This window comes from Patella vulgata, chromosome 5 (genome assembly GCF_932274485.2).
Source record: "Patella vulgata chromosome 5, xgPatVulg1.2, whole genome shotgun sequence".
NCBI classification, from domain to species: Eukaryota; Metazoa; Mollusca; class Gastropoda; family Patellidae; genus Patella; species Patella vulgata.
The window spans coordinates 72,477,937-72,491,809 of NC_065883.2; the positions used below are offsets into that span (position 1 = coordinate 72,477,937).

General features: G+C 36.2%; 1 protein-coding gene across 8 annotated transcripts in view; it reads left to right on the forward strand.

Annotated features, from left to right (window-relative positions):
• Positions 1–13,873, forward strand: part of LOC126822331 (spectrin beta chain) — a 106,364-nt gene that overhangs the window by 61,534 nt on the left and 30,957 nt on the right. For 7 of the 8 annotated variants that reach the window (XM_050551148.2, XM_050551151.2, XM_050551153.2 and 4 more), the window contains exons 10-25: positions 558–815; positions 1,331–1,469; positions 2,117–2,282; positions 2,664–2,908; positions 3,395–3,595; positions 4,121–4,237; positions 4,848–4,925; positions 5,624–5,788; positions 6,965–7,167; positions 7,286–7,382; positions 8,022–8,150; positions 8,489–8,605; positions 9,257–9,532; positions 10,051–10,140; positions 10,832–10,909; positions 12,126–12,152. In XM_050551148.2, coding sequence (XP_050407105.1) covers positions 558–815; positions 1,331–1,469; positions 2,117–2,282; positions 2,664–2,908; positions 3,395–3,595; positions 4,121–4,237; positions 4,848–4,925; positions 5,624–5,788; positions 6,965–7,167; positions 7,286–7,382; positions 8,022–8,150; positions 8,489–8,605; positions 9,257–9,532; positions 10,051–10,140; positions 10,832–10,909; positions 12,126–12,152 — 2,386 coding nt within the window. The remainder of the gene's footprint in view (positions 1–557; positions 816–1,330; positions 1,470–2,116; positions 2,283–2,663; positions 2,909–3,394; positions 3,596–4,120; positions 4,238–4,847; positions 4,926–5,623; positions 5,789–6,964; positions 7,168–7,285; positions 7,383–8,021; positions 8,151–8,488; positions 8,606–9,256; positions 9,533–10,050; positions 10,141–10,831; positions 10,910–12,125; positions 12,153–13,873) is intronic. The other variant, XM_050551149.2, reaches the window with a different exon arrangement.

Genomic DNA, 13,873 nt, shown 5'->3' on the forward strand with positions numbered 1-13,873 from the left:
TGAGTAAGACGTTGGCTTGCTAACCAGGAGGTTCCGTGTTTGATCCTTGTGTTGACCGAGATAGTTCATCAGGATTTTTTCGTCAGGGTTCCCTCTCGTCAGTGGTGCAGGGCCTCTGTCCGGGCAAAATTTCCCTCATAGCCCACTATATGGCATATGCTCATCTTAACAGTTAGACATTAAATAAAACCACATTCCATTTCAATATTGTTAATGCTGTTGATCCTTCTACTTTCATTTTTTGATCAATTTTGCCTGGTAAAAAATATTTAGGCTCAAATTCAATCAGATTAAAATGAGGGCCATCAAAATAAATTCATCCTGAATGTTTACAAATTTTCGATTCAACATATTTTTGTAAATACTGAACTGAATTGAACCAGATGGATTCATCTTTCATGATGAATGAAGATCATCGGCTTTAGTACTTTAATTCACCAAACAAAATTTCAATTTTTACTTGGAGTAAGTCATACAACTGTGTTTGAAATATCATATAAACAGAAAAAAATTATGTGAAGAAATGATTTATTAACTTTATACCCATTTGCTTTCAGACAAGAGAAATTGGAGCAACTTGCTGCCCGATTTGATAGAAAAGCCGGTATGCGTGAAACTTGGTTGAGTGAAAATCAACGCCTTGTGTCAACAGATAATTTCGGATCGGACTTGGCTTCCGTGGAAGCTGCTACAAAGAAACATGAAGCTATAGAGACAGACATTAACGCCTACGAAGAACGAGTGAAGGCTGTTAAAGCTGTAGCCAGAGAACTAGAACAAGAAAACTATCACGATATCGTGAGAATAAATGCCAGGTAGGTTTATAGAATACAGTACGGACATCGCGATGGTTTGTTCTGACACAATATTACCGTGTACTTACTTCTTTGTAAAGCGGCTCGGTGTGTAAGGCGCTGGCTTGCTAATTTCAAGGTCCCACGTTTAATTCTGGTGCAGGATGAAAGGCCTAGTAATTTGAATCGGTCGTAAGACTGAGGTCCCCTGCACAATTGATGTGCACGATGAGAACCCATGACAGCTGGAATTTGAAATAAGAGTAGACCTTATTGCCGATTTCCAAGCAAAATTTCCCTTGTAGTACACTGTATTGCATATGCCTGTCTTCATTGGCCCAGTTTGAGCAAAATGTACGATGGATTTCGCAAAAAGAATAGATTTACTAGTTTCACTCTCTTGGCACAATTTGCGTCATCGCCTACCTCATTCAAAGACGGGTCTTTGTAATAAAGGCCTAAATATTAATTTTGAAAGATAATATATTTATGTTTTTAACCATAAAGTATTTATTTATTTATTTTTTTCCTTTCAGAAAAGACAATGTTAATCGTTTATGGGATTATTTATTAGAATTGTTACGAGCTCGTAGAATGCGACTTGAATCAACTCTTAGTTTACAGAAAGTATTCCAAGAAATGTTATACATTCTCGACTGGATGGGTGAGATCAAAGTAAGTACACATTTGTTTAAAAGTTTGTTCGTCTACAAAGAAGTTTGCCATATTTTGTAATCACCCATGTCAGTCCGTGCACATGATGTAGTGTGGATGGCCAAATGGTTAGAATGTGCACTGCTGGGACCTCCGGTTTCCTATCACAGCTAAAGACCACCATTATTGAAATAAAATTGAATCCTATGTTAGTCCTGAAATGACCTAGTCTGTGTTGAGTAGAGTTAAACCGCATTCCTCTCTCTTTCTCTCTCCCATTCACATGTGTTTTTTGTTTTGGCTCTACGGACCAAGATACTTAAAAAGTGATATTGTTTTGAGGCTATATGACTCAGATTATGTCCAATCTTTACATAGTGTCAAGGGGAGCCATGGTAGTTCAGTGGTCAAGATCTTCGCTCGTCAACATCGAGGTCCCATGTTTGATCCCTACGTTGGCCGAGAAAGTTCAGGACCCAGGGTCTGGCAAGGAACAATGTATAGTTGTTCGAATGGGATGAAAAACCGAGGTCCTGTGTACACATTGGCAGTTGCAAATTACCGCAAGTTAATCTGTTACTAGTATTAGCGCTAAAGGTAAATTACTCCGACTGGTATAAGCTTATTGACACTTTCAGAGTATGATTTTTTTTTATGGTATATTTTAGGCTCGACTATCGTCAGACGATTATGGTAAACATCTGATGGGTGTCGAAGATTTACTACAGATACACAGTCTATTGGAGGCAGACGTCCACGTCGTAGGTGAACGTGTTAAAACCGTTAATGGTATGGCCAGTCGCTATGTAGACGGCGACATACCAGAACTCTCAGGTAATTATATTATTTGAAAGGTTTCCAACGTGTGTACTTTAGGTCATAAGGTCTGCCATTGACCCCACACTTGTATGTGACAAGGTGTAGGGTTGTCTGCCTAACCTAATGAGTTTTCTCAAGGTTTTCAAAAGACCTGTATGCGTAAATGAATTATTAAAATAGAATTGAACCATATAATTATTGGTATACTGGGGTATTTTTAAATGGGAATAGCGCTTAACTAGAAATATTTGTCTTAAACTTGAGATTTTTCTTTATTCATTTTCAAAACTTTCCAGAATACCTTTTCTGCAGAAAACTTTATGTAAACATATCAAGGGGAGTAACTCATGAATAAACTAAGGAAAAGGAAAATGAAATTTATTTTATGTCGTTCAGGTTACCATCCCTGTGATCCAGAAATGGTAAAAGAACGTACGACCACACTGGAATCAGCGTACGCAGAACTAGAACAGTTAGCGGCAGACAGACGCGCTCGTCTGGAAGAGTCGTGTAAATATTGGAGATTCTCATGGGAAATTGCAGATGAAGAAGGTTGGATTAAAGAAAAGGAACAACTTATGTCATCACCAGAGTTGGGACATGATCTCACTAGTGTCACCTTACTTTTATCCAAACATAAGGTATGTACTGTGTGGCAAAATTCTCTAATTTAGAGGGGGTTGGATGGCCAAATGGTTAGCACATGCGCTCTTTATCATAAGGCCTGTCATTGTGTCAACTGCCCTGGCTTCAATTCCCCTGTTGTACATGAGTAGGGATGCCTGTCCAACTTTGTGAGTTTTCTCTGTGTTCTCCAGTTTCCTCCAACGTGCAAGCAAATTATTTAGATAAAATTGAACCATATGTTAGTCCCGAAATGGCCTAGTTTGTGTCGAGTTGCCATTAAACCCCATTTCTCTCTCTCTCTGTAATTTAGACAGGAGAGCCACGGTGGCAGAGTGAGAATGGCACGACATCACTAACGGAGCAATTCAGAGTTTGCACAGCCTGTTGATCAAGAGCTTGGTCAATAAACCTGAATGAAAAAAAAACAAAATAATGCTCAAATATTAATATACATTGTTTTATAGACTTGACTTGATATTAATTCATTTTTCTTTATTCAGGCTATTGAGGATGAGATGACTGCCCGCCATTCCCATCTGAAGTCCGTGACCCAGGTTGGTGACGATCTCATTGAAGCTGGTAATTTCGGAGCAGACAAGATTCAGCAGAATATAGATGAGATTAATCAACAATGGGAAAGTTTAATAGATCTAGCTGCTTATCGCAAAAAACGCCTCTTAGAGGCTGTCGATTTCTATCAAGTAAGTTATTTTTTATTTACGTTTTGAACATGATGAAATGCTCATCGGGACTCGGGGGGGGGGGGGGGGGGGGTGGATGGTCGAATGGTTAGCCTGTGTGTCCAGTATAATAAGGTCTGTCATTGAGTCAACTGGCATTGGTTTCCCATTGTCAGTGGTGCAGGACGAAGGCCCTGATAAAAAGGACAGCTGTCTAGTTGTTTGGATGGGACGAAAAACCGAGGCCTCCTGTATAGACATTGGTAGTTGGAATTCAATATAAGAGTAGGCTATAGTGTCACTGCCTGGGCAAAATTTCCCTCATAGCACACTATGGCATACGCCTGTCTTCATTAGCCCAGTCGGAGCAGTAGGATGTTAAACCCCATTTCAGTTCTCTCATAGCGTACCTGGTGGCGTACCAGTCAGAGCAGAACAGTAGGATGTCAAACTCCATTAAAATATCATTTCATTTTCTACCCTTGTAAAATTCAGCAGATAACGTAGATAGAGTGTCTAACTGAAATGTATTTTGTTGTGTTGTAGTTTTTCGCAGATGCGGATGATGTAGATACATGGATGTTGGATACATTACGTATGGTATCTAGTGAAGATGTTGGTAAAGATGAAGCCAGTGTTCAATCTCTCCTTAAAAAACATAAGGTCAGTTTAGTTATATTTATTAATAAGTAGTAATATTCATAGTTGACTATCAATCTGATTAAAGTACAGATCTATATTTCGTTTCGTTTTTTTATAATTTCGATGGCCTAAAGCTCGCCGTAACAAACCGTTTCATTGGCTTATTCCTCACTTCAATAAGAACGCCTGTTATATAACAATTCTTCCAGATCCTAGTGTAGTACAGACAAGTAAAACGAAATTTGGATTTATGAAAAAACAACACAAAATAGGATCTGTGTTTTAATTCAGAGTGTGTCGACTGTATTTAATTCACATAGAGGACAAATTCATTACATCCAGGGTTAAACTCCTGGAATCTAGTAAATATCTCCTGGAAAATGACTGGAATTTTAAGGGGAAATGTAGTTAGGAAATGTAAGTTAAGGGGGGAAAACTAGCATTTAAAAAATTTGTTGTCGGGGTAACACATGTTTTGGGAAAAAATTATGAAAAACGTAGGTACACTGTATCTCTGTAACTAATTAAGATATCTACATTTTACATCATTTTTGAAAGTCAGGCATGGAGAAATATGCATCGTATGTTTTCTTGAATGGGATATTTGATATTGTTGTTTTATTTATTTCAGGAGGTAACAGAAGAACTGAAGAATTACCAAACATCTATCGAAGCATTACATGAACAAGCTGCCGGTCTCGGGGAACAAGTAAGTAGAATTTGTACCCAAAGTAGATTCACGGTCTATCATGTTTTAGCCTGGCATGAACATTCGACTCCCAACTAGGATGTTCCCTGGTTCGAATCCTGACCTTGTGGGTTCTCTCCGGTTTCCTGTCACTGCTAAAGACCCCTAGCTTGTGTTGAGAAGACATTAACCCTTAACCGGTCGACGTCATTTTGACGTCATGACGTCAAGTGGTCAGGCTAAATAAAGGCCGACGTGAAATATTTTGTATGCCTATTTCAATCGACTACTGCCGAATAATTAAAAAGTTGAAGGGGGGATAAGTTGATCTATAATTTGCAAATCATTCTAAATTCTTTTCATGAGAAATATCGTCTTCAGAATCGGTGTCATCGATATAATTCGAGACCTGTATTTCAACAAGTTCCTTTCTGACACGCATTCGTGGCCATATCTATTAAATACGAAACTAAATACGCAAATGCGACTTATAAAAAAGGTTCTTGCTGTGGTCCACTTAGCTGTATAACGTGGTGACTATAGTGGACAATGACTGGTTAAGGGTTAAACCCTCTCTCTCTCTCTCTCTCTCTCTCTCTTAAACTACCATGAGGTAGTCTCAAATTGATGAACTTTAATATAGGAAAACATATGAAATATTTCCAGTCAGTGAATTGCAATCAGAAATATAATTATTTTTTTATTCTCTCTCTATTTAGGACCGAGAATCACCTGATGTACAGAGTAGATTAGGTAGCGTAGACAGAAGATATCAAGAATTATTGGAACTTGCTAAACTGCGAAAACAGAGACTTCTCGATGCCCTTTCGTTATATAAATTAGCCAACGAAGCCGATGGTGTTGAAACATGGATTGACGAAAAGGTAGGTTTCAATATTTTTCTTTATTTACTGCGGATGGTAGTGTATGCTGTACTTGACTGTTCCTTGTGATTGAGAATTCTGTTTTCATGCCTAAGACTTTATTTGATAAGGTCACAAAATTGAAATACCTGTAACTAAAGCTGAACGCACACAATGGAACATTTTAGCCGAACATTCATGAAAACATTGTTTCTATCAATTTGTTCAAAAAACACAAAATTTTCGAAAAAAATCTGCCTGGAGTCGAACACGTTAGATATTTGCATTGAAGCCAAACATGTAATATGTATGCCATTTTGAAATCACATGATTTTATGTGGCGGTAGCAATGGGCCTGCTTGATTTGTCCATCGATAGGTGAGCCGGTTTCTACTACGGCGTACTGTCATATACTCCCTTTACTAAACCAAATTATTCATATTATTAAGGAATAGTGGTCTGAAGCCTTCTTTGTGTTAATAGAGTTACTTCCCTTGATTAATAAAAGGCTTTGATCCTAGATGGAATTCTGGGATGGAGTGAAATGGAAGATGGCTGTTTTTAATTAGCTCTTCTGATTGTCATAAACAATCCAGTCCATCTTGTGGCCTATACACCCCAATACCACAGTACGCCAGTCAGGTTACCGTATCGAAGCAAATCAAGGGACCTGGCTGATAAACAATATGGCGTTGGATAATGTTATAATATTAAACCGGTTACATGACATGTTTTAATCAAAAACAGTATAACTTGAAAGTGCCCGCAAAATAAGCAGAAAATTATTATTAGTAATATTACTGAGAAAAAATAAATGTCATATGAACTTTTGGTTTTACGAAGCTCAAATTCAACTTCAAAACATTTGGTTTAATTTTAACGCTTTAAAATTAGTGTTTTATGGCATTCCTAAATAACCTGAATTTTATCTCGTTGACATGTTCACCATCTTGCGCCGGTGTTTTCCAAAGCGCTGCCGAACTAATGTCGACTTCCGGTGAAATCAAGTGACCTCGCGCAAAAACTGCCAAATTGTGGTCAGCCGGTATGTGCTGGTATTGACAAATCAAGCAGGGCCAATGGTGTATGTTAATAGATATATATATACGTCTAACATTCGTTCATCTACGGGACCATGTTACAATGTGACAGACTTAATTAAAAAATCTTAAAAATTTATTTTTATTTGAATTGCAGGAGAAATTCCTTACAACCATAACTATGACCGATGATATTGAAGAATTAGGCATAATGAAACATCGCTTTGACAGCTACGAGCACGAGATGAATTCGACAGCTTCTAAGGTAGCTGTTGTTAATCAGCTGGCCCGTCAACTATTGACAGTAGAACATCCTAACGCCGAGGAAGTTATTACAAAACAAAATCAGCTCAACCAAAGGTAATGGTATTGTTTTTTTTTTTATTATTAATTCACATTCGATGTTAGGATGAGCCTATCAGTGCATAAAAGTAGGACGTTAAACCATTTCATGTCAAGTTTTCTATTTCTCTTTCAGGTGGAACAGCCTTCGGGAACATGTGGACCAAAAACGAGGCGAAATCGATCTTTCTCACGGACTTCAAAATTTCCATATTGAATGTAATGAAACAATTGTAAGTGTTTATCAACCAAATTTCATAACATTTATTTGTGAATTTCAGATAGAATTTAAGAAAGATAAATAAATTGAATTTTGAAAAAGATAAACAAAGCGAATTTTGAAAAAGATAATCAAATTTTGAAAAAGATAATCAAATTTTAAAAAAGATAAATGAAGCGAATTTTGAAAAAGATAAATATTTTGATTTGATAGATTTATTTCTGTAGCACCAGAGATCCTTGAAAAGAATTGTCGGAATATATGAGAAAGCGGAAACATTTTTAAAGAATATATGTGGTATTCATAATAACACAACTTTATGAATATACTAATTCTTAGTTTATTACATACAACGTTTCAATATACAGGTATCTTTATCAAGCAATGATCAATAATGAATAACAACATTACATTTATAGTACATCCATGAGTAAAAACAATTTAACAATATACCAAGTAGTAGTAAATCCATAATGTTGTGTTATTATGAATAGAATACCTCTACTTCTAAATGTCATTCAAGGATATTATATTTGTGGTAGTTATCATGTTTAAACGTTATATTTTACACTCTGTTTTTATTTGCACGGATGAGGAGTAAAGTAGAACGTGAAAGCCCATCTAATTTCATTGTTTCATTATATTTTGACAGAGTTGGATTAATGAGAAAGCTAAGATTATAGAATCAACTGAAGATTTAGGTAATGATTTAGCTGGTGTCATGACTCTACAGAGACGACTCAGTGGTATGGAGAGAGATTTAGCTGCTATTGAAGCTAAGGTTAGTATTTTTATTGAGATCCACTCTGTTGCTCACTTTTCGGGTGTTGGGTTCGATTATATTATTGCTCGAATAGCACTGCTGTCGAAACAGAATTTCCCACATAGCTCAATGCATGGCGTTGGTGCAGAAAAATATGTTAAACCCCATTTCATTTTACCCACCTGGGAACTCAAAAATATGGGATAATGTATCTTACTAAAGGACACAAGTTTCCAAAACTCGGCAGCAGTGTGGATCGATACAGTCACCTTTTCATGTAATTGCTTGCACCATTTTAAGGACAATCTGCTTTTTGTAATGGATTATATTTGAGTATGAATATTTGTATGTTTTAGTTGGAGAATCTCCAGTCGGAAGCCGATAGATTACAAGAAGAGAAACCAGAAGAAGCTCAGGCTATTCGTGATAAGATCGCGGAAATTAACAGTGTCTGGCTGGATCTTAAAGACATGGTAAGAAGCTTGTCTTAAGTTTTAAATTTTTAGGGTCTAATCTCATTCGATGGGACTCTTTTTATCAAAGTGAATTCCAGAGGGGAGATAGTCAGCCATCATGGTTTGATTTTGTTGTATTAAACATGCATTATGCAAGAGCTAAATTTGTCTATTGAAGGTCCTTCTTTAGGCCTGAAATGTTATATAACTATTAATTAGACATTTGTTAAGATGAAAAGACCTTAATCAGCTGTCGATGCCATCTTATGTGTTAGATTTTCACTGGATTTTAACCTGATCTGCTGCTCAACACTCATTGATGGATAATCGAGACTATGTTTTTTATCGTACCGACTTTAGTAATGATGTTCGAGGCTAGGCCTAAAATTCATTCGCTAATATCTTGGTTCAGAGTGGAGCAATTTGACTGAAATTTTCAGCATATTCCCTTTACATTATCTAATTTTTAACTATTATAGTGAGAACTGCCAGCTCTTTATCTTATCTCCCATAATGCCTCTTTAAAATGCTAAATATTCAATTTAAGTACATTTTTGGGTGGATTCAGTTGTAAAATATAGTTGTCTGAAAAATACGGGATCGTGATCTATGACGTTGCATATCAATTGTTTCACATGTTTATCAATCAATCAAAATTTATTTTTCCAGTTGAAGGACCGAGATGAGAAATTAGGTGAAGCTGGAGAATTACAACGTTTCCTTGCCAGTTTGGATCACTTCCAACAATGGTTGGCCAGAACACAAACAACCATTGCTTCCGAAGATACCCCAACAAGTCTGGCCGAGGCTGAGAAACTTCTCAATCAACATCAACAGATCAAAGACGAGATTGACGCCTACGCACCAGAATATCAGAAAATTAAAGATTATGGCGATAAAGAAACAGAGGGACAGACTGATCCTCAACATATGTTCTTGGCACAGGTAGGTTCCGACTGAATTCTGAAATATATTTGCTGTCCAGGACAGAAGGCCTAACAAGGACAGATGTCTAGTCGTTCAGATGGGACGTAAAACCGAGGCCCCAAGTATACATTGGCATGCGCATAAAAGATCCCTTGGCAGTTGGAATTTGATATAAGAGTAGGCCATAGTGCCCCTGCCCGGGAATAATTTCCCTCATTGCACACTGTATGGCATATGCCCATCTTCATTAGCCCAGTATAGGAGCAGAACAGTAGGACGTTAAACCCCATTTCATTTCATCTTCACTGTCAGTTTGGTTATAGGAGAAAAGGTTAGAAAGTTGTCTTCCTAAATCATGTGTTATATTCGGATCCTCGGATCCTGGGGATTTAAACAGTTACATGTGGATAAAAGGGGAAAAACAACCATTCTCCATGTTAGAATTCCAATTTCTCTTTTCTATCACTCAAAAAGGCAGAATTACTACAACAAGGGAGACACATCTGTTAAACAATATTTTTGATTATATTTTTCAGCGTCTACAAGCTCTAGACGATGGTTGGCATGAATTATTACAGATGTGGGAGAACAGACAACAACATCTGTCACAGAGTCTTAACTATCAGGTAAAATATTTATATCATAAAAGTCTTTAGGGATTGGGAGCCACAGTGGCTTGATGAGTAAGACGTTGGCTCTCTTACCTGGAGGTCCCGTGTTCCAACCCGGCTTTGGCCGAGAAAGTTCCTTGTGAATTTCCTTGTCAGTGGTACAGGATTGAGGGCCTTTCAAGGGACATTGTATAGTCGTTCAGATGGGACCAAAAATCTGAGCTCCTGTTTACACAGTTGGAATTCGATATAAGAGTGTGGGCAAAATTTCCCTCATAGATGGTGTATGCCTGTCTTCATTAGCCCAGGACAGTAGAATGTTAGATCCCATTTCATTTCATTTCGTCTTAAGGATTTTTCAAGCCTCGTCCTCATGTGTTAGGGGTTACGGCTGTGGGTCAGACAATGAAAGTTTCCTCAGGAAGGTTATAAAAAAAAACCTGACGTCCACTTATTTTCGTTCACATTCACAAAAGAAGACTAAACAGATCCAGCTGTCCGGGTAAATTCTTGCATTGCACATGTAACCATAGAAATAACAATACCATATGTCAGTTTAAAAATGACCAGAGTATTCTGTTGACGTGACTTTATTTCCAATTCCATTCCATAAGCTGCTGAATTTTACATTTTCTAGACAGACATAACTGAATGATTTTTCATTTTTTCGTATTGTTAATGTTTACATATATTTTTTCTTCCCCAGATGTTCTTACGTGATGCTAAACAAGCCGAAGTATTATTGAATCAACAAGAGAATTTTCTTTCTAAAGAAGATGTTCCGGTAAGTTGTCATATCTACATTAATATTCTATACGTATCACAGCACATTTTATAACCCTTTTAATAAACACTTTTTATTAGGAAGAGGTTTGGAATTTTATTCTTATATCTAAAAACAATGCAGGTACTTTTGTGTTTAATGATAGAATATTGATATGCTTAAAGAAATCTGTATTCGGTAATAGTTTACCATGTGTTTTATCAGTATTGGAATTCTTGATGATCATTTTGTTGCATAATTGAGTATAAATTATAAATAGACGGACACTAGAAACTCATTGTTAAGTATGAATTAAAAACATGTTTAGTACAAATTAGAAACAGTCACTAGTAACTCATATTTAAGTATGAATTAGAAATAAACACTAGTAACTCATTGTTAAGTATGAATTAAAAACATGTTTAGAACAAATTAGAAACAGTCACTAGTAACTCATGTTTAAGTATGAATTAGAAATAAACACTAGTAACTCATTGTTAAGTATGAATTAAAAACATGTTTAGAACAAATTAGAAACAGTCACTAGTAACTCATGTTTAAGTATGAATTAAAAACATGTTTAGTGCAAATTAGAAACTAGTAACTCACGTTTAAGTATAAATTAAAAACATATTTAGTAAAAATTAGAAACTCTAGTAACTGATGTTTTAGTATAAATTAGAAAATGGTTAAATATAAATTAGAAACAGACACTAGTAACTCATGTTTTAGTATAAACTATAAACACATTGGTAACTCATTTTTACGTGAATATTGAAGGGTTTATTTAAAGGGTTTTCTTGTTGACATTTTCGTGGTTTTGTTGTGTTTTACACTGTACAGCTTATCTTAAAGCCTAGCTTTTCTCACTTAAGCTTTTGTTGTTGTTTTAAAATCTGAACTTATTGATCAGACAGCTTTTGGGAAATTTTCTCAATGGCTGAACTATCTATTTTTACAGTTTATGTAAACTGCTTTCTTGTGATTTATGTTTCGCTTTCACAGTAAACACGCAAATAATACTTTATCTAGCCGTTTGTTTTTGCGTTAAAAAAATTTGTTAGATATATTAGAAATATCTGCTTTGATATTGTTAAAGAGAATACTTTATCTGTGTTTTGCGTTTAAAAAATCTATTAGATACCATTTTAGAAAAAATCTGCTTTTGATATTGTTAAGTATTTTTCCACTTCCTTGTGTGTGAATTGTATAGTATCTCTATTGTTTTGTTGTGCAGAGTTCAGTCGGGTTTGCCGACAAGCAGGTAATTGTCCTAGCTGTATCCCTTTAGCCCTGTAGTGTTGCATGGTTTGCTAGTGCAACAATATCCAGCAACTTGCCTTTTTATTTCCGTTTATTTATTAATGCGTCATCCCTTCTGAATTGCCACTGAAGTGTATTCTTTCTACTAAATTTTCTAGTGTGCTTTCTTTTTTATTAAATATTCTTTTTGTTATCATAATTGATGAACTGACCTTGAAACTCAAATATTTTTAAAGACACGAGTTTGGAATTCACTCAGATTTTCCTTGTCAATAAATGGAGGGTCTGACAAGGAAATAAATCTATCTAGTCCTGTGGAAGGAACAGAAAACAGGCCCTGTTTATAAAATTATATCATTGGCAACATTTTAGTATCAGTTGGAAATCAAAATTGGAGTAAGCCATATGTCATGGGAAAATTGCCCTCATAACACATTGTGACTTAAGCCCATCTTCATTAACACAGTGGTAACCCCATTTCTTACGTACAAGATATGGAATATTAGGATTTTTGGGGGTATATTTTCATGAAATCTGTTCAAAAATCCATTGCATGGCATCAAGAAATTGATAGAAAATTACACAATGGGTCAATTGTGCTTCACGGAAAAATGTCAGATTTGTGTGAATTCTATGAGTCTACAAATATTTGACGAGGCCAGTTCATAATATGGAAAAAAAATGATTTCTGATATAAATTTGCTTAATAGCGGTGTATATTAGTGTTTTTTATTCTATTGTATGCAAATAATATTTTAATATTTCAGAATTCTGCCTTTCTTTTTCTACTGTTGTTTTAGTTTTATATTCCTATTTAAATGTTGACTATATGGATGGGGGATATATATATTTATTATATAACATGTATATTTATATATTATTTATTTATTAACATATCGGAGAGCCACGGTGGCTCAGTGAATAAGATACTGGTTTGCTCAGTGAAATACTGGTTTACTCCGTGAATAAGGCACTGGTTTACTCAGTGAATAAGGCACTGGGACACTCAGTGAGTAAAACACTGATTTGCTCAGTGAATAAAACACTGGTTTGCTCAGTGAATGAAATACTGGTTCGCTCAGTGAGTAAAACACTGGTTCGCTCAGTGAATAAAGCACTGGTTTGCTCAGTGAATAAAACACTGGTTTGCTCAGTGAATAAAGCACTGGTTTGCTCAGTGAATAAGGCACTGGTTTGTTCAGTAAGGCACTGGTTTGCTCAGTGAATAAGGCACTGATTCACTCAGTGAGTAAAATACTGGTTCACTTAGTGAGTAAAACACTGGTTTGCTCTGTCAGTAAAACACTGGTTCGCTCAGTGAGTAAAATACTGGTTTGCTCAGCGAAAAAGGCACTGGTTCACTCAGTGAGTAAAATACTGGTTCACTCAGTGAGTAAAACACTGGTTTGCTCAGGCACTGGTTCGATCAGTGAGTAAGGCACTGGTTCACTCAGTGAGTAAAATACTGGTTCCCTCTGTGAGTATAACACTGGTTCGCTCAGTGAGTAAAATACTGGTTCCTTCTGTGAGTATAACACTGGTTTGCTCAGTAAGTAAAGTACTGGTTCACTCAGTGAGTAAAATACTGGTTCCCTCTGTGAGTATAACACTGGTTTGCTCAGTAAGTAAAGTACTGGTTCGCTAACTTGGAGGTCCGGGTTTCTATCTCGCTGTTGGACGAGAAAGTTTCTCGGGATTTTCTGGCATGGTGCAGGTTGGATG